This window comes from Rattus rattus, chromosome 5 (genome assembly GCF_011064425.1).
Source record: "Rattus rattus isolate New Zealand chromosome 5, Rrattus_CSIRO_v1, whole genome shotgun sequence".
Classification (NCBI taxonomy): domain Eukaryota; kingdom Metazoa; phylum Chordata; class Mammalia; order Rodentia; family Muridae; genus Rattus; species Rattus rattus.
In genome coordinates this window covers 847,161-872,876 of record NC_046158.1, presented here as the reverse complement: position 1 = coordinate 872,876, position 25,716 = coordinate 847,161, and the positions used below count along the sequence as shown (strand labels likewise).

Genomic DNA, 25,716 nt, shown 5'->3' with positions numbered 1-25,716 from the left:
AGATCCACCTGCCTCTGCCTCAATGCTAGGATTAAAGGTGTGTGCTACTATCCCTGGTGTGCCCTACTATCCCTGGTGTGCTCCACTACTCTGGGTTAAGAGGATATATTGTACAAAAAGTATTTGGCAGTGTAAAAGTGTTTCACTTTTGTAAAGTAATGAGTGATAAAAATGTGGGTTTTATTAGTCCACTACGGTCACGAGACAATCATCATAGATCTCCCCTTCTGTATTCATCCCACCGAACACAAAACAGAGCAGCAGTGTGGTCGGACTCTCCTCACGGGACCCTCCACTCTGGGTCTCTGGTTTCTCAGCAGCGTCCCCTTTCTCATCTTGGAGGCTGAGAATGACAGAACCTGAGTCTTCAGTGTCAGAGGCAGACGTCACTGGCCATGGGATGACACACATGGAGTGGTCCAGGCGTCCAGGGGGGAGGGAAGTGTCGAACTGAAGGATGGTCCAGTGCTGCTTTTCTGAGTAAGGGGGACAGAACAGAGGCTCCTGTTCAGACAGTTCCACAGGTACGTAGTGATGCTCTGCATCGGCTAAGCCACAAAGAGGAAATGAACAAAACAGGCTGGGCCTGAGTGCATACCTGTATCCCAGCACTCAGGATGCACAGGCAGGAGGATGGCTGCCTTTATCAGACCAGCTGGGCTACACAGAGTGACCCTGTGGTTTGTCTTTTTAAAGTGTGTGTGTGTGTGTGTGTGTGTGTGTGTGTGTGTGTGTGTGTGTGTGTACATTTATTTATTTAATGTACATGGGGTTTGGCCTGCATGTCTCCGTACCTCTTGCATGCCTGGTGCCCAGAGAGGCCGGAAGTCGTCTCTGAACCCCCAAGAACTGGCGTTTCAGGCCGTTGTTAGCTGCTATGTGGGTGATGGCAACTGGACTCCAATCCTCTGCTCAAGAGCAGCAAGTGACTGCCCTGAAGACAACTCTCCAGTCTAAGACAGGAAGGAGCTTATTCTGTAGGCCAAGCTATCCTGGAACTTAATCCTCCTGCCTCAGCCCCCCAATTACTGGGGTTTCAAAGATGAACCATCATACCTTGCTTCTTGTGTATTAATTATGCCATCTTTAAGTTTAGTTTTACTCTTTTGGATTTAGTGTGTGTGTGTATGAGTACGTGTGTGTGTGTGTGTGTGTGTGTGTGTGTGTGTGTGTGTGTGTGTGTGTGTGTGTGTGTGTATCTTGGGAGAGTAGGGTGAGGAGGACCTCAGCTGTCTTCCTCTGTCCGATATCTGTCCTACTTTCCTTTGAGGGTCCCGCACTGAACCAGAAGCTGCTGTTTCAGGTGGGCTGGCAGCCAATGAGTGCTGGCAATCTGCCTGTCTGTGCTCCCCAGTGCGGGGTTATAGGCACGCACCACACGGCCATGCCCAGCTTTTATACGGATGCTGGGGATTCCAACTCAGGGCTTCCTGTTTGCACAGCATGCACCGTTACCCCTGAGCCACTTCCCCAGCCCTTCCTTTGGATTTAGACATGAAGGTACATCCACGTCACTTTCCATAGGATGTTTGTTTTAAAGTCCAGGAGTTGGGACTGGAGAGATGGCTCAGCGGTTAAGAGCACTGTCTGCTCTTCCAGAGGTCCTGAGTTCAATTCCCAGCAACCACATGGTAGCTCACACCCATCTGTAATGGGATCTGATGCCCTCTTCTGGTGTGTCTGAAGACAGCGACGGTATACTTATATATATAAAATAAATAAATAAATAAATCTTAAAAATAAGATAAAAAAGGAAGAAAAGAAAAGGACAATGTTTAAAAAAAAAAAAAAACCACCAGAAGGGACTGTCCCTCACCTGTGTGGTACTTGTACATTGTGTTCAGTGCTCCAGTGGCAGTCATTCCTCCAAACACATACACATGGTGTCCCACAGCCACGGCGGCATGGGCAGCACAGCCTACTGGGGCAGTACCGGTGGGACCAAGCTTCTGCCAGCTCATGTCACCTGTCACGAGAGAGTTTTGCACATGAGCTAAAATGGGAATTCAAATTATCTACGCAGTGTGCAAAGAGATTGCTGAGGGCCATCCACAGGGAGTGTGTGTGTGTGTGTGTGTGTGTGTGTGTGTGTGTGTGTGTGTGTGTATGGAGACAGGGAACCGTGATGTAGCTCTGATCTGGAATGCCCTATGTAAAGCAGGCTGGCCTTAAACTAAACTCGGGAATTTAAGATGTTCAACATCATGCCTGTATCACAGGACTCCGTAAGTGGTAACAGAGAAGGGTCAGTACACAGAAGTGTTTTTGAGGAGGGTGACTTGAATTATTCTCTAATCTGCAGCAAGGGTCCTAGAGTTTTAAAAAGCATCTTGTGGGATTCTGATGCTCCGTGGAGCATGCTGAGAAATCTGAAAGCTTTAATAGTCACTGTAATCTTTAATTGTTCACTGTTAACTGCCAGGACACGTAGTACCCTATGTGTGTGTGTGTGTGTGTGTGTGTGTGTGTGTGTGTGTGTGTGTGTGTATGTGTATGTGTATGTGTGTGTGGTGTGTGTATGTGTGTGTGGTGTGTATGTGTGGTGTCTGTGTGGTATGTATGTATATGTGCATGTATGTATGTGTGTATGTGTGTGTCCGTGTATGTATGTGTGTGTATATATGTACGTGTGTATGTGTGTATGTATGTGTGTGTGTATGTGTGTGTATATATATGTGTGTGTATGTGTATGTGTGTATATGTGTGTGTATATGTATGTGTGTGTACACAAATATGCAGGCACACATGTTCATATGCTTGCATGTTTAAATACATTTTTAAAAAGATTTAATTTTTTAGCCAGACAGTGGTGGCACACACTTTTAATCCCAGCACTCTAGAGGAAGAAGCAGGTGAATCTCTGTGAGTTCAAAGTCAGCCTGGTCTACAGAGTGAGTTCAGGACAGCCAGGGCTACACAGAGAAACCCTGTCTTGAAAAACAAAACAAAACAAAACAAAAAAAAAAAAGAAAACAACAACAAAGAAAGACTCACTGCTACTTTTATGAATATGTGTTTTGCTTGTATGTTTGTCTGTGCACCACATTTGTGCATGGTGCCTTGGAGGCCAGAAGAGGGCCTTCCCTCCACTGGACTAAAATCACAATAGCTGCGAGCTGCCATGTGGGTGCTAGGAATCAAACCCAGGGCCTTTGGCAGATGCCGACCCATCTCTCCAGCTCCTCCGACAGCAACTATGTGAGTGCCGGCTGGACGCGGGCGCAGTCTGGCTCAGCCCTCTGGATTGCTGCCACTGTATGGACAGCCTTTCTTCTTACGGATGAGAGCGCAGGGTGACGGAAGGTGCTGCAGTAGCTCGTAAGGGGCAGAGCTGGGCACACTAAAGCTGACCAAGCTGCTGTGTCCTCTATGATGGGACTTGTTGATTCAGAGATCGTTCCCCAACACTGTCTTATTTTAGCTCTTTTGAGTCAGGGTTTCTCTGTGTAGTTCTGGCTGTCCTGGAACTTGTTTAGTAGACCAGGCTGGCCTGATGCTCCCAACAGTACGTTTGTATCTTTTCGAAGGAGCACTTAAATGAGGTAATACATAGCCATGGATCTTAGAGTAGAAGACTACTTGAGAAGGAATAAAGCAATACTGTAGAGCAGGTGTTCTTCAGCACAGAAAAACAGAGCCTCAAACAATTATCAGCCAAGCACCATGGCATACACCTTTAATTGCAGCACTCAGACAGAGGCAGGTGGATCGCTGTGAGTCTGAGGCCTGTGAATTCCAGGACAGCCATAGCTACATAGAGAGACCTTGTCTCAAAACATCCCATCCTATTTGTGTGAAATTGCACGGGAGCACACGTCTCTAGTCCCTGCACTTGGCAGCCTGAGGAAGGAGGACTGATTTTTGTCTAGGCAAAACCTAGACACTGTCTTCAAAACAAAACAAAAAGCTGGGCACCTTTAATCCTAGCACTCAGGAGGCAGAGGCAGGTGGATCACTATGAGTTCACAGTCAACTTGGTCTACAAAGCCAGTTCCAGGACAGCCAGGGCTACAAAGAGAAACACTGCCTCAGAAATAACTAAATAGACAAATAAGTAAAATCTATAAATGAATGTAGGAAGGAAGGAAGAGAAACCTTGTAGCCAGTGAGGGAGTTCCAGCTAGTGAGCCTGCTTCTGAGGACCCAGTGATCTTCGAGGGCTCGAACGCTCTGCACAGGTGCCCTTGCCCCTTTGGCCTCTCAGCCCTTGGCTCTGTATCCCTCCACCTGCCATGAGCAGATAAGCACTTACCCACTATCTAGCTGCCTGCACTCGTGCTCGAAATATAGACAAAGGAAGGAGGAAGCCACGCCCTCAACGGAGCTAACAGCCAGAAAGGCTCAGAAGAGAGCCCAGCCCTTCTGAGGTGGAGATAATCCTCAGGTTTTCCCAGGCCTTCTTTTCCCTGGGCCTTTGACCATGAAGCCCTGCAAACATGCAGTTCCGTCATCCACCTCTGTTATCCAGACCAGACATGGACAAGAGCCTGACAGGGCGCTAGCTGGGAACATGAAGTGCAGGAGCTTGTGATGGAAGATGGGGTGCTGAGGGGTGGTGACAGCGCCTGAACACACAGCGAGTCTTGGGGAATGACCACTTTTCAAAATAGATATAGTCACGTGTGGCGGCACACGCCTTCAGTCCAGCACTCAGGAGGCTGAGGCATTGATCTCTGTGAGTTCAAGAGCAGCTTGGTCTACATGGCAAGCTCTAGGCCAGCCTGAGCTCCACATAGTATGGCTCTGTCTCAGAAAAACAAACAACTTTTAAAAGATGTGTTTGGGGCTACAGAGATGACTCAGCTCTTCTTGAAGTTCTAGGTTTAATTCCCAGCACCCACATCACTGGAGCTCACAACCTCCTGTAACTCTGGTTCCAGAGAATCCAGTGCCCTCTTCTGGTCTCTTCAGGTACTACATACATGTGGTACACACATATGAGGAAAACCATCCACACCACAGATCTTAAATCTTTAGAAACGTCTTATTTTTAACTATGTGCATATATGTGTGTCTATGTGTACGTATGTTCGGTTGTCAGCTGAGACCAGAAGTTCAGATTCCCTGGAACTTCTCTGAGCTGTGTAGTGTGGTTGCTGGAAACTGAACTTGGTTACTTTACAAGAGCAGGAAGTGCTTTTTAGTGTTAAGCTATTTCTCCAGCCCCAATTGTTAATGATATTTTCCATCCTCCTCTCTTCAAACCATTCAGTCTGTCTGTCTGTCTACTATCTGCCTATTTACCTCCCTACATACACATCTGCTGTATATGCAGTATTTTGCCCACCCAGAGTGTGTGTGCAACACCGAATGCCGCCTGTAGAGGGCAGAAAAGGGCAACGGACTCTGGAAGGGTAGTTGCTGTCGGTGGGTGTTGGGAACCCAACCTAGGCGCCTTGGGAAGTACAGCCAATGAGCTACCTCATCCTTTCATTCCTCACAATTCAGGCCAGGCCTCATGAGATCTAGGAAAGTCACCAGCACATAAGAGGAAAGCTGAATTCCTTCAAAGCACATAGGGAAGAATCCCGAATATACAAGGCCGCTAACAGACTTACCAATATCAATGCAGTGGAGATCATCGAAGAACCTGTCCCCTGCCAGTCCTCCATGGATGAAGAGTTTTGTCCCTGCTGCCACCATCGCGTGGCCGTGCCGGGGAGATGGAGGACTTCCATGCGTCTCTGGCTGAGCCCACGTCAGAGTGTCTACAAAGGCAAATGCATAGCACTAGGCGGCCTGCCTCTTCAGGACCTGCCAGGGCATGGGCGCTCCAAGAAGCCACCTCGGAGTCCTCCTCCCCAGTTTACCAGCCAAGCAGACCCCAATCCCACTATGTAACCTCTACTTCCAGGGCAGCAGACTGCAAAAGCCAATAACCCAGCATGCTGGCTCACAGTCTGGCTATTAGGAAGCCATTTCTTGCTTTGGATTGAGAAACATATTCCCTAAAGCTTCAAACAAGAACTGCCTCGAAGTGAAAAGAAATGTGTGAGCCTCTGCTGTGAAAGCCTCAGAGTTGGTTTTTCTTTTTCTTTTGTTGTTGTTTGTTTTTGAGAGGTACAGGAAATCAAACCCAGGGTATTATACAATACTGAGTACATGTTTTACCTCTGTGCCACATCCAACCTAGAGTCCCCATCTTTTTGTCACTGTTTTTTGAGACAGGATCTCATTATATAGCCTGGGCAAGCCTAGAACTATGTAGACCAGGCTGACCTCAAATTCAAAGAGATCTACCTGCTTCTGCCTCCTAGTGCTGAGATTAAAGACATCTACTAATATGTAGGTTGATGTCATTATTATGCAGGTGAAGGCAGACAAGATAAAACGAGGCCTGTCATTGGACGAGAAGGAAGGATGGGCGGGAACAATGTTTTAGAAGCAGGAGAGGAGCGGGATTGAGGAGGAGGAGGAGGAGGAGCTAGGAAAGCATGGCGGCAGATGTTAAGATTCCTCTCTGCACATAGATACAGGTTATTATCACTATTTTAAGGGGCGGGTGTGTACAGGGTTTTGTGCTGCCTAGATGAGCAATTATATATTATCAATTGGATCAGAGGTTATCGTGTGGTGTGTTCTTTCATGTGGCGACTTAATTGAGTTCAAGAGAGTGTGTGATGGTGGGATGCGTGCGGCTGCCACAGAATTGGGATGTGTATGCCTGGCATGGTAACAGCCCGCCAAGGAAACCAGGTGAACGAATGGCTCTTGGACCACCAGGGTCAGAGGGAGCCCGGGAGAGAAAGCGCGAAGCAGCACGCGCAGGAACTGGTTGGGACAAGTGCCTTTTTATTTTTTACACCCAGCTTGGCGCTCTCCTCTCTCTCTCTCTCTCTCTCTCTCTCTCTCTCTCTCTCATTACTTGCTAGGCAAGAACTCAGCACAGAATCTTTTCTCAAGACCCTCTTTCCTGTTTGAGAGATAACCCAGGCTCAGGTGGCCCTGCTCAGGTAAATAGCCCCAAGATCCCTAAGTCCCAGCCCATACTTTCGTCAAATACATGCAACTTCACATCCTGCACGGCTGGGCACCTCTCTCTCCTCCCCCAAAGACGTAGAGGTGGTTTCCAATAGCTGCTGACGATGTGTGGAATGTTCTTGGGGATGGTGGGCAGCCAGTCACTTCTGGTGTGCTCCACATCCTGGCTTCTAGTCCAGAGAGAAAATAAGCACTTAAAAGACCTAGGCTGAAGCCTCTGCCCTAACGATTTTCTTTCTGAGGTGCTGGGGATCTGTCCCCAGGGCCTGCTAGGCTTGCAGTCCACCACTGATCCAGATCTGGAGACCCGGGCCTTGACTCTTGGTAGGGCTTGACAGGACCTCCTTTGTACCCTAGTCTCTGAGGAGAACAGCGCAGCCAGCACAGCTTTAGGCAGGAGCTCACCCTCTCCAAGGCCAAGGAAGAACAGGATGGTATTAGAGGTTGTCCAGACAGATCAAATTCCCCCAAGCTTAGAACCCACATGTTGAATTAGACGTGAGGTCAGGATCACGTCTGAGCCCTTATCCACTGTGCTGACAACCCTGTGCTTTCAAGAGTTCAACGTCCGCTAAAATCCATTCCCACTGGATGCTAGAGCCCCAATGTGCCAAACTTCCTAGAAAATGTAGTTATTGAATGAAAGTAGATGGGGCTGGAGAGATGGCTCAGTGGTTAAGAGCATTGACTGTGCTTCCAGAGGTCCTGAGTTCAAATCCCAGCAACCACATGGCTCACAACCATCTGTAATGGGATCCGATGCCCTCCTGTGTGTCTGAAGACAGCGACAGTGTACTTATATAATAAATAAATAAATCTTTTTTTTTTTTTTTTTTTCAGAGCTGGGGACCGAACCCAGGGCCTTGCGCTTCCTAGGCAAGCGCTCTACCACTGAGCTAAATCCCCAACCCCTAAATAAATAAATCTTAAAAAGAAGAGAAACTCTGTGCCTTTTGTAATGAATGGCTCTTTATTCAACACACACAATGCTACACAAGGCATGTGCAATGCGTGTGGAGCCAAACAGGACCGCACATGCAGAACGGACCTCGGACTACATCAAAGCAAAAGGAACTCTCTCTAGAGCTGCAGATCCTGGGCAGGGCTTGGAGCCCAGGAACCAAAAGTTGAAGGGGGTAATGGTGGCTCAGATTTGTAACTGTTGAGTGAGGCGAGGAGACTGAGAGCCTTGACTCTCCAGCCAGACTCTGCCAGTGAAACAAAACAAAGAGTGAAGAAAATCAGCTTCTCCAACAGACGCTTTCCTGGGCTTCACTGGTCTGTTCTTGTTGCTTGGTACTGAGGCTGGGTTTCACGACATAGCCCTGCCTGGCCAGGCTGGCCTCAAACTCAGAGATCTGCCTGCCTCTGCCTTCAGAATGCTGGGATTATAGGCATGCACCACTGTGGAGTTTTGTTTGATTCTGTTTTTTAAATAAATGTCATCCCCCAGAGCCAAAGGACAGGGTCCAGTACAGACTGGTGAACTCGGCATTTAGGAAGCTGAGACAGGAGGATCTCCCCTGTCTTGGTTTGAGGCTGGCCCTGGGCGGTAGCGTGAGGAACCCTTCCCCATGTCTACCAACATTCCCAACACCCTCCATGCTACATTTTTAAAGGTGGGCTTCCTGAACTGATTTCCACTTTGCAAATTCTGTCTGGATCAATACCACAGAGTGAGTGTTAGCTGCTAACTGAAACCCTTAACAAGGTCACAAAGGAGGGACTGATATCCCAAGGTGGCAGAAAACCAAGGCATTGAGAGGCCTGGCTCAAGCTCGTGGATCACTCTGTGCACAGCAAAGCACAGACTCGTGGACTATTTCTCCCCCAAGTTCTAGAAATCAAACTAAGAGATTCCTTCCCACCAGGCAAGCACTCTACCGGCCTGATCTGAACTGTCAACCACCACACGCTAGTCCAGAATGGCCTTGAACTTGTGGTCCTGCCGCCTCAGCCTCCCAAGTAACAGGGATACCAGGCCTGCACTACCAGATCCAGCACAGTGTTCATACTCTATGATGGTTCTAGACAAAATGGCTTCAGGATAGGCCAGGAGGTCAGGGTAGTGTCTACTTCATATCTGATTGTGCTCTGGACTCTACGAATAATAAACAAAAACCTCATCCTCGGAACATCTACATTCCGGTGGTGATGATCGCCTTTAATCCCAGCACTCAGGAGCAGAGGCAGGTAGATCTCTGAGAGTTTGAGGCCAGCCTGATCTACATAAAGAGTTCCTGTCTGGCCAGACAGGTCTACATAGTGAGACTCAGTCTCAAAAAACAAACAAACAAACAAACAAAAGAAAAGAGAGCAGAGATGGTGTATGTTTCTAATCCCAGCACTTGGGAGTCAGAGGCAAGTGGATCTCTGTGAGTTCGAGGCCAGCCTGGTCTACAGAGTGAGCTCAAGGACAGCTATGGCTACACAGTGAAACCCTGTCTCCAAAAATAAAAACCCACCAGACTCACAAGGGGGGTAGGGAGAGGAAGGGAGGGAGAGCAAGAGGGAGAGAGGATGCAGTAGTTAAGAACACTGGCTGTGATGCAAGGCCCTGGGTTGGTCCCCAGCTCAAAAAAAAAAAAAAAAAAAAAAAAAAAAAAGAACAACAACAAGAACACTGGCTGTGGGGTTGGGGATTTGGCTCAGTGGTAGAGCGCTTGCCTAGGAAGCGCAAGGTCCTGGGTTCGGTCCCCAGCTCCGAAAAAAAAAAGAAAAAGAAAAAAAAAAAAAAAGAAGACTGGCTGCTCTTCCAAAGGCTTTGGTTCCCAGCACCCCTGCGGTGGCTCACAGCTGAATGCAACTGATTCTCTCTGGCGTCTTTGGGCACTGCATGCACTTGGGACACAGACATACATGTGGGTAAAACATTCATAGACATAAAATAAAAAATAAAGCATGTTTTTCAAAAAGGCATTTACATTCCAGAGGGGGAGGCACGGTGGATTCCAAACACTCGAACACTCAAATCAAACGACTGTCTAAGAAGACACTTGTCAAACACTACAAGACTTTTAATTCTTGACACAAAAGACAATTCAGCCCCGTGAGCCATGAAACACTCCTATAACTCCACCACTGGAGAGCACCAGGAATCCTGAGCTACCCAGCTGAGTTCCATCCCTCAGCTCCATGTGGTAAAAGGAGAGAACTGATTCCCACAAGTCCTCCTCTGACTTCCATGTGGACACCACAGAATGTATCTCCCTCTCATGCACACGCAGGCACACAAATAAAAAAAAAAATCCATAAATTCCTATTTCTATGAGGTCCGCAAAGTAAAATAGGTTAACTGGGGCGATTCGATGTAATGTGACATAACTGCATTCATAGTGTATGATTATTTTAGTTAGGATCTTACTGCTGTGAGCAGACACCATGACCAAGGACAACATTTAATTGGGGCTGGCTTACAGGTTCAGAGGTTCAGTCCATTATCATCAAGGTGGGAGGATGGCAGCATCCAGGCAGGCTTGGTACAGAAAAAGCTGAGAGTTCTACATCTTCATCTGAAGGCTGCTAGCAGAACACTGACTTCTAGTTAGCTAGGATGGTCTTAGAGACCACACCCACAATGATACACTTCCTCCAAAAGGCCACACCCACTCCAACAAGACCACACCCACTCCAAGGCCACACCTCCTAATAGTGCCACTCCTTGGGCCAAGTATACACAAACCACCACAATGATAAAAATAACCTGTGTCTACTCACCAGGATTCATGACTTGTAGACAGTTTCGATTTCCTGACTGGTCTGCACCGCCAAACACCCAGATGCTGTGCGGAGAGCAGGACGGAAGGAAGCTGGCGTGCTCATACCGAGGCAAGAGGCCCTCCCTGGTGGCCGTGTCCCACCGGTGTGTTCCTAGAAAACATTTACCCGGTCCTTAGATTGGGGCTGTCAGCTGGTAATTCTGGTTGGATTGCCAGGGTAGTGGAGACAAGGGCAAAATCAGAAGTGACCAACCTGGTTGGGGATTTAGCTCAGTGGTTAGAGCGCTTGCCTAGCAAGCGCAAGGCCTTGGGTTTGGTCCCCAGCTCCGAAAAAAAGAAAAAAAAAAACCAAACACAGAAGTGATCAACCATAAAGAAAGTAGGATCAAACTCCTGTGAGAGATGTGTTCTCTAGTGCACGCTTGCAGGCTGTCTACCTGGTCCATGAACCTCTTTCATGGAAACTGCCTCTATTCTTCCCCATACAGAGTCCAGGTGACATATGTATGACGCTAACTTTCTACTTGTAACGAATGGGGCTTGGCTGACAGGCCACTTGGATCCAGTTTCCACTCTCACTGGCCTTGGATTCTGCAGACTCCAAGAATCAATAAACTCTCTCCCTCCCTTCCCCCCTCACCCTCTCTTAACTAATCTCTGGCACATGGAGTAATGACGCCAAAACCAACTAATTCCCTTAGTCAGCAAGGCACCAATGTAGGACCTCACCGGCATCACGCTGCCAGCCAGTGAAAGCTGCCAACGAAGCCGGTTAGTGCCTCTATTTAATAGGATACCGTGGTGCAGGTGGCCTTGCTGAGGTCGCTGTGGCACTGATAACTTGCAGTAACGATGATATGGAGGCTGGCACGGTGGCACAAGTCCAGGATCCCAGGACGTGGAAAGTGGAGGCAGAAGGACTGTGAGAGTGAAGCCAGTCTGGGCTACACAGAGAACTCTAGGCTACAATACACTGCATAGGAAGATGCTGTCACAGACTCAGACAGATAGACAGACATGATGTAACTGAGCTAGAAGGTAAACTCCTTGACATCTGATCAAGAGTGAAGGTATCTTTGTTTGCCTCGTGCTGGGAGTAGAGATTCAAGTGTCTGGACAGTATAAACAGGAGACTGGTGACTCTGTAGGTGGGGCTCTCATCAGGAGGTGACGCTCCAGGTCTAAGTGACTGTCATATAGCCATGCAGGAATACTGATGTCGGACTTCCAAAACTTATCATGAGAAGCCCAACTATGGCAATTAAAATTTTTCTAATTACATTCTATTTGTGTGTGTGTGTGTGTGTGTGTGTGTGTGTGTGTGTGTGTGTGTGTGTGTGTACATTTGTGCCACAGCTCCTTCGTGGAAGTCAGAGAACAACTTGGACAGTTAGTTTCTTCCTTTTAACAAGCCGGTCTCAGGACACAAACTGAGGTTAGTGTTGGAAGCAGTAACCTTTCCCACTGTAACATCTCTCCAGCCTCATTTCTGTTATTTTGAATTTGAATTACAGACCAAGTGTGCATATGAAAAAGGACACAGCTGGGGTGGGTGAGAGAAAGGGCTCTGTGAAGGGCACTTGCTAATCTTGTAGAAATTCCCAGCTTGGAAGAAACTCCAGCTCTAGGGGACAGCATGCTTCCGCCCCTCCATGGACCAGGCACTCACACGCATATACTCCACAGTCATTACACAACAGCAGAGAAATGGGCTGGAGCGATGGCCCAGCAGGTAGAATGCCCAGGCTCAGGTCCTGGCACCATGGTGGCACACGGCTCTCTGTAACTCCAGTTCCAAAGGACCCGCCTCCCTTCACAGCACACTTGCAGACACGTGGGTAAACACTAATACCAGGAAAATATATTTCTTAAAACAATTCTTTAGGTCAGGTGGATTTCTGAGTTCAAGGCCAGCCTGGTTCTCAGAGCAAGTTCCAGGACAGCCAGGCCTATCGAGAGAAACCCTGTCTCAAAAACAAAGACAAAAACAAACAAACAAACAAACAAACAAACAAACAAAAAACCCAAACCAAATCTTTAAAAACTTGACAACTTTGTCTTCTAACCTTCGTGTGTACAAAATAATAAATGTAATAAAGAAATTAATATGTGGACTGGGGGTGTTGGCGTACATCTTTAATCCTAGTTCTAATACTGGGGAGGCAGAGGCAGGTGTATCTTTGTGAGTTCAAGACCACTCTGGTCTACATATCAAGTTCCAGGACAGCCAGGGCTAGAGAGAGATCCTGTCTCAAAAAACTATATATATAATTTATTGTACATATATAAACATTTCTATATATTATGAACATATATTTACATATATGACAGAAATGCTACATGACTAAACTTACGTGTGGTCACCAATTTTCAATGTCTGCCTTTTGTATAGCAGTATAGCACATCTTAATAGCTTGTTCATTCATTCATTCATTCGTTCATTCATTTATCTAAATCAAAATGCCTGCTCTGGCTATATGCTCTAGTAACTGCTAGGGAAACAATTAAGAGGAAAACAGCCTCACTCTGTCTCCAAGGCTGTTAAACTCTTGTGGGAAGTACAGGAAATAATCATATGCACTAAGATCTTGGAAGGAGGAAATGGGAGAGTATAAGACGCTATGGAGACAGAGAATCCAAACCAGTCTAAGGCTGGAGAGAGCAAGCTTCCTGACAGAAGGGACACTGAATCAGGGACCTCAGAGAGATGACAAGGAAGGAGAGGAGCCTCTCACGCAGAGGGAACAGCAGAGCAATGGCTTGGAGAGAACGAGAGGATACGGATGTAGCTCGGCTGGTAGAGCACTGGCCTCGCATACAGGAAAGCCAGGGTTTGGTCAGCAGCATCCCACAGACCAGGTGAAGGGGCTCAGATGCTCACTTGGAAGGTAAAGGCAAGAGAATCAGAAGTTCCAGGTCATGCTCTCAGCCTCACGGTGAGTTCAAGTCCAGCCTGAACCACATGAGACTGCTTCAAAACAGAAAACCAGCCCTGTCCAAACCAAAGAGCAACACTTTCTGTACAGGTACGGGACACGCACTGTGTAGTGAGCCAACATGGAAGCACGGAGACCAGAGTGAGAATGGTTCCAGGGCTAATGGAGAGACAGCAGTGGTGGGAACTGTGGTGGGGACGGAGAGACACAAACACAGTAGAAGACAGAAAGTCAGGACCTGATTCATTAGAATGTGGCCTCCTAACAGTTAATAAATAACCAATTTCGGCATTGCCAGGGCTCAATACAGACTGTGGTGGTCTGAATATGCTTGGCCCATGGGAAATGGCACTATTAGGAGGTATGGCCTTGTTGGAGAAAGTGTGTCACTGTGGGGCTGGGCTTTGAGACCTTCCTCCTGTAAGCCAGCCCCAATTAAATGTTGTCATTTATTTATTTATTTATTTATTTATTTATTTATTTATTTTTATTTATTTATTTTTTGGTTCTTTTTTTCGGAGCTGGGGACCGAACCCAGGGCCTTGCGCTTCCTAGGCAAGCGCTCTACCACTGAGCTAAATCCCCAACCCCAAATGTTGTCCTTTATAAGAGCTGCCTTGGTCACAGCTATAAAACCCAAACTAAGACATTATTTTATTGCTGTTGTCGTTGTCGTTGTTGTTGTTGTTGTTGTTGTTGTTATTATTATTATTATTATTATTATTATTATTATTATTATGGGTCTGTTTTCCTGGCCAGGAACTTGTTATACAGACCTGGCTGGCTTGGAACTCCAGGGGTTGTCATGCCTCTGCCTCTCCGGTTCTAGTATTCACAAGATATGTATGTACCACTCTACCTAGCAGAGCCGGTGGTTTTAGCAATGTTCTGTAGCATTAATCTTACCCAAATCCATGGTGTGTACATCTGAGAAGCTTTGGTTTGGATTTGCTCCCCCGACAATGAAGACCTTCCCTTTCTCGGCCTCGCCAACTGGGGGAAAATACGAGCAGCTGTGGCCAACTCGAGGGCAGGGCTTGTTTCCAGGGCAAGTCAGAGTGTACCTGCCGAAGGGAAGACATGTTCAGGAAGCCTGAGTGAGAACAATCTTCTTCCGTCCCTCACAAAGCAGTTGCCAGGATGAAACGTCTGGCACACATACTCAAGCTTTGAGATTTAAATGTTACTATCGTATGTGAGCATGTGCATGGCGCATGCGTGGTGCTCAGAGGAAAGCTTTATAGAATTGGTTCTCTCCCTCCACCTTCCTCTGGGTTCCAGAGATTGAAGCGGGACCACCAGGCTTGCCGGTCAGTTGCCTTCACCTGCTGCGCCGTCTCACTGACTCTGGCCTGCTCTCTGAGTTGTATGCAGCAAAGCGCCACATGCGGGACCTTCCCTTTGCTGTCTCTGGCTTTTCAGTTTTGTCTGGACTCACGTGGGTCTCTGCGGTAGGCAGGGGAAATGACACGCAGAGATGTCCACTGCATGCTTCGGCACCTTTAGGGTGTTATTATGGCCTGTGGGTTCGGACAGACCTGGTTCAGGTGTGAGCTTCAGTGCTTTCTAGATGTGAGGCACCTTGCCTTTCCGAACCGCAGTTTTCTCTACGAGGCTCGCCATAGTTCTCACCTTCAGAGGAGGGTGTGACAACTCAAACAGAGCCTGGGAGGGTGCAGGGAGTGGCTTTGTAAATCGTAGCTAGGGTGTTCTAGAATTCACAGGGACGCCTATGGTGCCAAGGCCCTGCCAGCAGCCAATGACATCTCCCTGTGGATAAAACTCTCCAGAATACATGGATTAAGCCTTATAATTGTAAAAAAACAAAAACAAAAACAAAAACCACTTAAAGACTTCCCAGGCTTGGAAACCTCAACCTAATGGAACCTCTACCTAGGATTCACAAGCAGAAATACAGGATAAGGGCATTCGCCACTACCTTTATTTTGATGGTTAATGGGGTGGGGGAGCGGGATGTATTTCAAGCTTTCTGGTTGGAAACAAAACAAAAATTTAGTTTCTGTCATGGTCTCATACAGTCTAGGCTGGCCTTGGATTTCCAGATAGCCCAGGATGACCTTAAATCCCTGATATTCCTGCCCCACATCCCAAGTGTGGGATTATACGTGCGTGCTAGGGCACACAGGGAATAGGAACACTCCCTGACTCCAGGTCCTGCCTTATTTGACTTCTCTGACTCTCTCCCACCAGCCCTCTTGGGAGGTCAGTGTCTTAGGAATCCCTACCCCTCAGTCTGTCTGCTTTTCTGACTCAACTGTCCTGGTGGTTCCTATGGACAGCCACCTCTACCACCATCAGTCCTTCCAGCGTCTCTCGTTCCTGTCCAGATCTGCTCTGCATGCTCTGCGTTGTTTTTACAAAGAAAGGTTTAACGCAAGCATCCTTTTCGTCTTCATCTTCCTCTAGAGAGCATCTTACCCCATTGTCCAGGCTGGCTTTGGATTCTAAGCAACCAATCCTACTACCTGAATACTAGACAGCCCTTCTCAAAACAAAACAAGGCTAATCTTGGTGGCCATGCCTGTGATCCCAGCACTCGGGGGACTAGGAAACAGGAGCCATCCTGGGCTACATGAGAATCTGTTTCAACAACAAAACCAACAGCAAAATAAAGAAATACATTTGAGGCTGGACAGACAGACACACAGATTATGCAGGGCCTCGTTTACACTGCCTGCTTTATCTGTTCTTCAGTGTGAGGGATGGAACTAGGGATATTATTATTCATGCTAAGCAGAGCTCTATAACCAAGCCACATTGCCAGTTCTCTAGAGGGTTTTACCCTAGAGCACGTCTCCAGCACACGTGTGATGGCTCAGGAGCAAGGCTGACCATGGGAAGTGGGCGCGTGGGCTCAGCTGGAGTCCTATGGGACCTCTTCCAACCTCCTGGGATCCCCTCAATGCAGATCACACTCCATCACTGGCTCTGTCCCTAGCTTCATTACATAGGGACCATTTGCCTTAGGGCTTCGGAGCTTTTACAGAATCATCACTGTTAGCCGCTGTGAGTTACCGGAGGAACGGTTTAACAGCCAACCGACACTGGAACCAGTATAATCCAAATTCCCTAAATCTCAGCTCAGGGGAGGACCTAAGGGTTGGAGCTGAGGATGCCAGATGGCCAGTGCTTTATTCTTCCTGGTAAACTGATTTTAATACAATTAACAGCTGCTCTCTGACAGGCATTGCCCCCCTATCTTTCCTCTGAAGATCTCCCCAGACAGTATGGGTCTAATTACCACAGATTCATTACTACCCCTTTGCAGTGGCGATCAGATGGGTCAGTAGACTAGCTATACACAAAACCAAAACCCCAGTTCTTAGACGTGTCTACATCCTTCCTTACAGACCATGCAGCTTTTCTGGGCTTGTCTCCGGGCTCCAAGATGGGCAGCTGCTTCATGGTGCCCTATGCGGAAGAGAGGAAGGGTAGTGTTCAGGCATCGTCCCTCAGCACAACGGATCCAACTATGCCCTTTCTTACTGGATTGTGGAGGAGCTCGGTGGTAGAGCACTTGCCCGGGATGAGAAAGGTTGAAGCCCTCAAACCGGGAAGAAGAAGGAAAAAAAAAAGCAAATCTTTGAGTTTGCACGTACTATATTCAAAGGCCTGACAAATCGGAAATCAACATTACCACACTTCCGAGATAATCCTTTCTTGTTCACAAACAAGAGTTCTAGTAGCCCAGGCTGACTTCCAACTCTGGGCAATTCTCCTGCCTAATTCTTCACAGACTGGGAGTGCAGCCACTATAGTCAGCTGTTCTTTTCCTGCAGTGATAGGAGAAGTTATATTCAGGGCCCTCTGCATGCTAGGTGTCTGCCCTGACTTACATTCCAGCCACTGACACAACATAGTTACTGGAGTTGCTCAGCTAATATTTTCCTTGTGTCTGTGAGTCTCATAAGGGATGAACATATATCAAAGTGACAGAGGTCTTAAGATCTTTATTAAAAGTAAAACAGGTTAGCCAGGTGGCAGTGACACGTCACAGCTGGTCTACAGAATGAGTTCCGAGACAGTCAGGACTACACAGAGAGACCCTGTCTTGAAAACAGAAACAAGGGGGCTGGAGAGATGGCTCAGCGTTTGAGGGCACGGACTGCTCTTCCAGAGGTCCTGAGATCAATTCCCAGGAACTGCATGGTGGCTCACAGCCATCTGTAATGGGATCTGATTCCCTCTTCTGGTGTGTCTGAAGACAGAGACAGTGTACTCACACATATAAAATAAATAAATAAATCTTAAAAAAAAAAAAGAAAAAAGAAAAGCAAAAACAAACAAACCCTACAAGAATTCTCTCCAAAACAAAAAAATCCCACAGAGTACCTAGGAAGGCAGGCAATCACACAGAGGGTACAAGTCAGAGCCTGTGAAAGTGGCATAATGAGACAATTCATTTTATAGGCTAATTTAAAGATTGGATTTAAACTACTTTTTGAGAGTCAGGCATAGTGGTGCACACCTTTAATCCCAGCACTGGTGAGGCAGAGGCAGGCGGATCTCTGTGATTTCAGTGTCTGCCTAGTCTACATATAGTAAGTTCCAGGACATCTAGGGCCTCAACCTTGTCTCATCTTGGTCCCAGCATGTCATAGAAACAAAGCCTTCTGGTCTATAATGTTTTTTGCTTTATTTTCAGATGTGTCTTTTTTTTTTTTTTTTTTTTTTGTGTGTGTGTGTGTGCCTCACCTGCAATGCTGGGCTTTCTGTTGCTCCTCTAACTTTCATAACTTGCACTGCCTTACCCAATAGGAATTTAATAAAATTACCACCTCCCCTATCTTTCCTTCCTGTAAACTTGCACACTCCTAGTGGGTATTTAAAGCCAGTTTCAAGGAGTTGGCATGGCTCTGTGGTAGAATGCCTGTTTAGCATGGGCAAGGCCCTGGGTTCAATTCCCAGAAAAAGAAATAAAAAATAAAGCCTATTTCAGGGGTTATTTAAACCCTTTCCAGGCTCTCAAGTTACTGCTCCTGCCTCAGGGATTAGCAATATACACATCACACGCACGCACATGCACATGCACGCACATGCACACGCGCGCACACACACACACACACACACACACACACACACACACTTGGCAGAAAGGCTTAGTTAGAAGGACTTGGACTTAGAGCCCCAAAATGGCAGTATCTACTTAGCCACCATGTTTCAGGAGTCATTCTTTTTTTTTTTTTTTTTGGTTTTTTTTTTTTTCGGAGCTTGGGACCGAACCCAGGGCCTTGCGCTTCCTTGGCAAGCGCTGTACCCCTGAGCTAAATCCCCAACCTCAGGAGTCATTCTTAAGGTAACTATCTTTTCTTTTAAACTTATTATTTAGAGACAAGGTCTCACGTACCCTAGGCTAGCCTCTATTCACTATGTAGACAAGGAGGACCTTGAACTTCTGCTCCTCTTGCTTCCACCTCCCCAAAACTGGGATTATAAGCAAATATCACTATACCTTTTTATGCCTTACCGGAGATCAAACCCAGGGCTAAGCTCTCAATAGGCTGGCAATCTGCCAATTGAACTACACCCTTAGATCCCTGAATGTAATTATCTATTTGAAAGTCTGTAGTCGGCCAGGCATGGTGGTGCACTACCTGGCACTTGGGAGGCTTGAGGCAGCGGAGGCCAGCCTGAGCTACAATAGTTAGTTAGACTTGTCTCAAAATAAAAGTAACCGAAAAGTATCTAGACTAGGTTCCAAAATCTTAGCATGTCTGGCCTTCTGATTCATTCTGATAACTTACCAATGGACGCGCAGAGAGTAGAAGTGAAGGACAAAGGAATGAAGAAAAGGAATTAAAGGAGAGTTGGTCCGATGAGGCCTAGGCTACTGACGACAGGGTCAGACAGAGCTTAGAGGGGCTGGCTTGGCAGGGACTCTCCTAGCCACCTCCTTTGCGTCCCTTTTGCCAGCCACATCTCCGCGCGAAAGTCAGGGTCAGGGAGAAATGGCTGCCTGCTTTCCCCTAGCCCGACCGGCCGGAGACCATGGTTACTACCCCTTCCACCCAGCTCAAGCCCACTGCCTTAAGGGAATCTGCTCTTCTCCTGATGGAGGGGCCCACGGACCTCCAGCCCAGCACCAATTACCTGCCGCAGTCCCAGCTCGTCCTGGACGTGGCTCCACCCATGGGGCGGAGCTTAGGAGCCCGCCCCTTCCCCGGTCCCGGAAGCGCGTCCAGGCCAACCGTTCTATACCTCCGCGTCTCTCTGACTACGCACCAAATTAGTCAGGGCGGCCTGGAACTGTGTACAGGTTGGCATCCGATCAACAACTCCAAATCCTTGTTCAGACGGAGCTCGTTACCGCAGTCCTTAGTAGTGACTTCTTTTTTTTTTTTTTTTTTTTTTTCTTTTTTTTCGGAGCTGGGGACCGAACCCAGGGCCTTGCGCTTGCTAGGCAAGCGCTCTACCACTGAGCTAAATCCCCAACCCCTAGTAGTGACTTCTGAATGGAAAGCATGGACTGGAACTCATGTAAGCCAAGCTGACCTTGAATTCTGCTCCAGCCTCCCGAGTGATGCTAGGCTTTGCCTGTGTGGGTTTGAGATTGGTTCAAGGTGTGGAGCTTAAAGCGGGTCATTTCCATAATTGTCGTTTGTGGTTACAGCACGTTCCAGACCACAGTTCCTTGGCCTTCCGTAAACTCACAAAGGACAAGTAGGAGTCCTATTGTAAAGGCTGAAGAATAAAAAGTTCACTATATGTTCTTGGGGAAAATTATTAATACTTTGGGTGTCTTCTCTCGGCGACACAGAAATCTTGAGATTTCCGTAGAGTTTGCATTCCGTAGAGTTTCGGGTATTTATGGAGGCCCAGAGCTGGTCTTCGGTAAAAGTCGCGATTATTTTTATCTATAAACGAACTACCCTCAGTTGGCAACTTCGTCTGCATCCTCTCTGATCTATGTCCTAGCTATAAGTGCTCAGTGACCTTCCTAAAACAGAGATGGCTCACCTGTGTGCCTATGTGTGACCAAAGTTCCCCAAGATAGGCTAGAAACAGCAGAGCTACTGTACCTTACCAGGAGAGGGCTAGCTTGGCTTCAAACACAAGCTCCACACTAAACTGGGGGTGTCAGACAAGCCTGGTCCCCTCTCTGAACCCTAGATTACTCACATATAGAATGGGGAATAGCAAACCAGAACACAGCTGTTGGGAGAATTCACTAGTGCAAGTAAAGGGAGAACTTGGACTTTGATTTTGAGACAAGGTCTCATGTAGCCCAGGCTGGTCCCCAACTCACTGTGTAGCCGAGGATGGCCTTGAATTCCTGATCCTGCTGCCTCTGCCACACAAGTGCTGTGATTCACAGCTTTCGAGTCTTGGCTCCAATATGACCAAAAAAAGGAGAAACAACGGTCGTGCCAAAAAGGGCTGCGGCCATGTGCAGCCAATTCGCTGCACGAACTGCGCCCGGTGCGTGCCCAAGGATAAGGCCATTAAAAAGTTTGTCATTCGGAGCATTGTAGAAGCCGCTGCAGTCAGGGACATATCTGAAGCAAGCGTCTTCGACGCTTACGTGCTTCCCAAGCTCTATGTCAAGCTGCACTACTGCGTGAGCTGTGCCGTTCATAGCAAGGTCGTCAGGAATCGATCTCGTGAGGCCCGGAAGGACTGAACACCCCCACCACGATTCAGACCTGCTGGCACTGCACCACGACCTCCACCAAAGCCCATGTAAAGATGTGATTTCACGAAGGCAGAAAGAAAAATACCATGGAAAAATAAAACTGAAGTTATACTTTAAAAAAAAAAAAAAAAAAAAAGGGGAGGGGGATTTAAAGGGGAAAAAAAACCTAGGAAAAGGCCCTGGGTTCGGTCCCCAAAAAAAAAAAAAAAAAAAAAAAAAAAAAAAATAAAAAAAAAAAAAAAAAAAAAAAAAAGATTCACAATGCCCCCCTCCACTCTGATTTGTTTATTTAGCTTCTTGAAAATATAACCAAAATCCATGGACAAGGTGGAATTGGGGGGCTGCAGCTTCTTCGCTCACTATTCTGCATTATAGTTCCAACAGGTGAGTCTCTGTGACTGCCTGTAATTCTCAGAAAGCTCCCACTGACTGCCATGGAATTTAGAGGTATACCCTCACCCTGCTTTCCTTCTGGAAAGAGTACCAGGGCCAAGTCAGCTCTGCCATGTGCCCAGTATATGTGCAGACAGTGATCACTTCTCAGAGCTCTAGAATGCTTTGATGTGCCCCGGGTCTTTTGGCTTGGATTACCTCAAGAAGCCATGCTGGAGGGGTATATTAACAAGAAAAAGTGAATATCAGGTGGTTTACACTATTGGAACCAACCCTTTTAGACTGGAAACCATATCTCTGAGTTCTTGGAGGGATGTTTGAATTCTACTTTTAAAAAATGGGAGTCAAGGGGCTAGAAAGATGACTCAAACCAACCAACCAACCAAAACAAAAAGTTTAAAAAGCCAAATAAGTTTGATCATTTTGCATCTGTTTAAGAGCTTAACAATAGTTACCCATTAAATCAAAAGAAAATTAAACTGACCATATTTCTTTTTTCTGATCTCCAGCCACGTTGGTCTGGCTCTTCTTCGAAAGATCTAGAGATGTTTCATTAGATATCTTCCTTACAACTTCCCAACTTCCCAACTTTGTTGTAGGCCAGGCTATCCCAAAACTCACCGTTATCCACCTGCCTCACCAATGCTGGGGTCAAATATGTGGTCTACTATGGCTAGCTGATTGGTTAATTCTATTAAAAATCTTTAAAAGAGATTTATTTATTCATATGTATATGTATGTTGATTTCTTCAAATATAGCAGAAGAGGGCACAGATCTCATTACAGATGGCTGTGAGCCACCATGTGGTTGCTGGGAATTGAACTGAGGATCTCTGGAAGAGAAGCCAGTGCTCCTAACCACTGAGCCATCCCTCCATACCCTGATTGATTAATTCTTTTTTTTTTTCAGGCACTTTCAAGATATTTTTTTCCAATGATTGATTAATTCTTAATACTGTGTCAATCCATCCTTCTTTGTATGCTGGGATGTTTTCTTTAGCAACGATCATTTTCTAACATGCCATGAGTAATTTTTTATATTTGTTTTTCCATAGCAGAAATAAATTACAGGTCGAGGACAGTTTTTATACATTAAAGACTTTATAGATAGTTGTGAACCACTATGTGGCCGGGAATTGAATCGAGGATCTCTGGAAGAGCAGCCAGTGCTCTTAGTGTTCTTAACCGCTGAGCCATCTCTTCAGCCCGTATACATAATAATAATAATAATAATAATAATAATAATAATAAATTATAATTAATAATAATTAATATATAATTACTAATATATAATTAGTAATAATATATTATAATTAATAATATATTATAGTTATTATAATATATTATTATTATTTGTTTTGCCCTCAAGTATACTTCTGCACTACACGCAGTGCCCAGAAGAGGGCGGTGGATGTCCTGGAACTGGATTTACAGGACTTGCGAGCAGCTATGTGGGGTGCTAGTAATAGAACTTGGGTCCTCTGGAAGAGCTCTTAAACACCGAATAATCTTTTCAGCTTCAAATATAGAGATTTTTGTCTATTGTGGTCACTGCATATAGCCTGTTTTCCAGTCTAGGCTTCAGTTTTTCTGTTTCCTTTTATATTTGAGGCAAGTACCACGTGTAAGTTTTGCATTTCCGTCAGTCTTACGAGAATTGAACATGAAAAATGTTCCAGTGTTCATCTGGTTTTCCGGAGGTTAAGACTGTTGCAAGAGTAGGAGAGGAAAAACATTTCACTAAAACTACAAATCCCAGCACACCCCGCGGCATCCCAGTTACGGGTCCTAGCAGCATCACCGCCGGGTTGTCTTGGAGACCGGCGGCCCAGAGTTCCGCCCGAGAGGACGCGAGGCCCTTCGGGTCTCTGGGAAGAGGGTCTGGCTTTAACGTCACTGCGCAGACGCCACTCACGGGTCGGACGTGACGTAAGCATGATGCCAGCTTCGGCCTCCGCCACAGTCTTTTCTTCCTAAAATGGCGTCGCTGGATCTGGACAAGTGTATGGAGATAGCGCGGCAGTGCAAGTACCTTCTCGTGAACAACCTGAAGGTGAGCCGGGCCGGAGGCCGTCCAGCTTGCGAGGCAAGCGCCCTCCGGCTGTGAGGCTCCCTACGGGCGCCCGATCCTGTCGCGGCGGAGGGTACTCCGCGGTGTGAGAGAACCGGGTCGGACGCGGCGTGACGCGGAGAACCAGGGGAACCCGAATTCCCCGAATGCTGTCCAGTTTTCTGAGGGGAGATCCGGGGAATGTCACGATCCCCTGCTCCCCACGGGACTCCGAGCTTACAGACTCATTCTAATTCGCTCGGTCTCCCGGAGACGGAGCCCAGCGGCTAGGGTAGTGCTCCCGGGATGGGTCCTCCCTGCAGAGGTAACAGGAGCTGCTGTCTGCTCCAGGGACGCGGCCCGTGTGTGCTTAAGTTCCTGAGAGGTGGGAAGCCGGTGGGCGGGAATCGATGCTACCACAATGGGAGAGAATGACAAGTCGCCTCTGCTTCACCACTCCCCTAAATTGCTTCCTAGGAGTGGAATTTTTTTCTAATAAGTTGGATCCTTTTTCTTAGCACGTCGCTGAGCTATTTAAATAAGCAGTTGCTTATCAAGAAGTTCAGATGTTTTTATAACCTCTGAGCTATCCCCCTTGTAACTCAAGGTGTCATTTTCTTCGCTTTCCAAAGTAGGTCTCACTCAGCTAAAGTAGCCTGGCGGCGGCGGCCGCGGCCGCGGCACACGCCTTTAATTTTCAAGAGTCAGCAGGTGTATCTAAACTACACCTGAGTGTATAGCCTGAGTTCCAGGACAGTCAAGGCTATACACAGAAACCCTGTCTCAAAAACCCCACCTTCCCGAAAGAAAAAGACAAAATAAAACGAGTGTTAAAGGAATAACATATTTTGCTTCTGCTAAATATAGTGCTTAGGTTAGGTCTCCACTGATGTTAATCCCATTGATGGTAGTTAGTGACTATTTTATTCTATTAACTTTGATTTATTATGTAGTAAGAGCATAAATGCTCGATCATCTGAATTTCTTTTATGCATTTTTTTATAATTTTAAGCTATGGACTTACAATTCTTTTCAAGAAAAGATTACATTTTTGCTTGTGAATTATATTTCTCTTGGGAAGATTTTGCTTTGTGTTTGTTTATTTTTTCTCTTTTGGTAAACAAGGCTGATATTTAAATCAGTCAACAAGCATGCAGAATGTTTAAGACCTTATATGGTAAGTGAAAGTATCTAGCCTGTACTGGTTGTATGTGTTACATGGTTGACATTCATGTTTAGCCCCTGAATCTTTCAGTCATTTAGTTTTTTCTTTCTGCTCCCTCCAAAGTTCTTTTGGTTTTGTTTTCTTTCTGAGACAGGATCTTAAGATAGTTCTTGCTGGGGCTGGGGAGATGGTTCAGTGGTTAAGAACACTGGCTGCTCTTCCAGAGGTCCTGAAGTTCTATCCCCAACAAGGACATGATAGTTTGTAACATCCTGTAAACTCCAGTTCCAAGAGATCTTTTGGCCTTTATAGGCAGCAGGCAAACACATGTTTCACAGACATACATTCAGGCAAAACAAGTCATGTACATAAAATAAAAATAAACCTTAAAAAAAAAAATCCAGCCCATTATATACCCATGGCCTGATCCTCTTGCTGCTGCTTTCCAAAAGCTTCAACCTAACCAACATGCTCAGCTGCACTGTGCTTTTCTTTCCTCTTTAAAAACAATTTATTTGTAATCAGTATTTGTAGATGTAGCTGTGTACACACAGTACCCTTGGAGGCCAGGCCGTTGTGAGCTCCAGATATGGTCCTCTGCACAGGCTTAACTGCTGAGCAACCTCCGGCCCCACTCCCCACCCCTTTTTTTTGTGTGTATGGGTACAGAACATCATGTAGCCCAAGCTGCCCTTGACGCCCCAATTCTCCTGTGGTTTATTTTATTGTGATGTAAGTGTTGAACTGAATTTTTGAAATTTGTTATTTATGTGTATGTATGTGTGCCTGTGTGAATTTATGTGCACCATGTGTATGCT

At 46.6% G+C, this 25,716-nt stretch overlaps 2 protein-coding genes across 2 annotated transcripts; one reads left to right on the top strand and one right to left on the bottom strand.

Annotated features, from left to right (window-relative positions):
• Positions 1–151: 151 nt before the first annotated feature.
• Positions 152–20,313, bottom strand: Rabepk (Rab9 effector protein with kelch motifs). The gene is given in 10 exon segments (XM_032902679.1): positions 152–476; positions 1,817–1,966; positions 5,559–5,708; positions 6,991–7,023; positions 7,026–7,151; positions 10,699–10,851; positions 14,543–14,700; positions 17,010–17,068; positions 19,880–19,983; positions 20,104–20,313. Coding segments are annotated over 9 exon segments (1,164 nt in total). The 5' UTR covers positions 19,922–19,983; positions 20,104–20,313; the 3' UTR covers positions 152–183.
• Positions 20,314–20,984: 671 nt separating this feature from the next.
• On the top strand, positions 20,985–21,333 carry LOC116900036 (40S ribosomal protein S26-like). The gene has a single exon (XM_032901832.1). It carries the CDS (start codon positions 20,994–20,996, stop codon positions 21,276–21,278), a length of 285 nt encoding a protein of 94 aa, XP_032757723.1. The 5' UTR covers positions 20,985–20,993; the 3' UTR covers positions 21,279–21,333.
• The last annotated feature ends 4,383 nt before the right edge of the window (positions 21,334–25,716 follow it).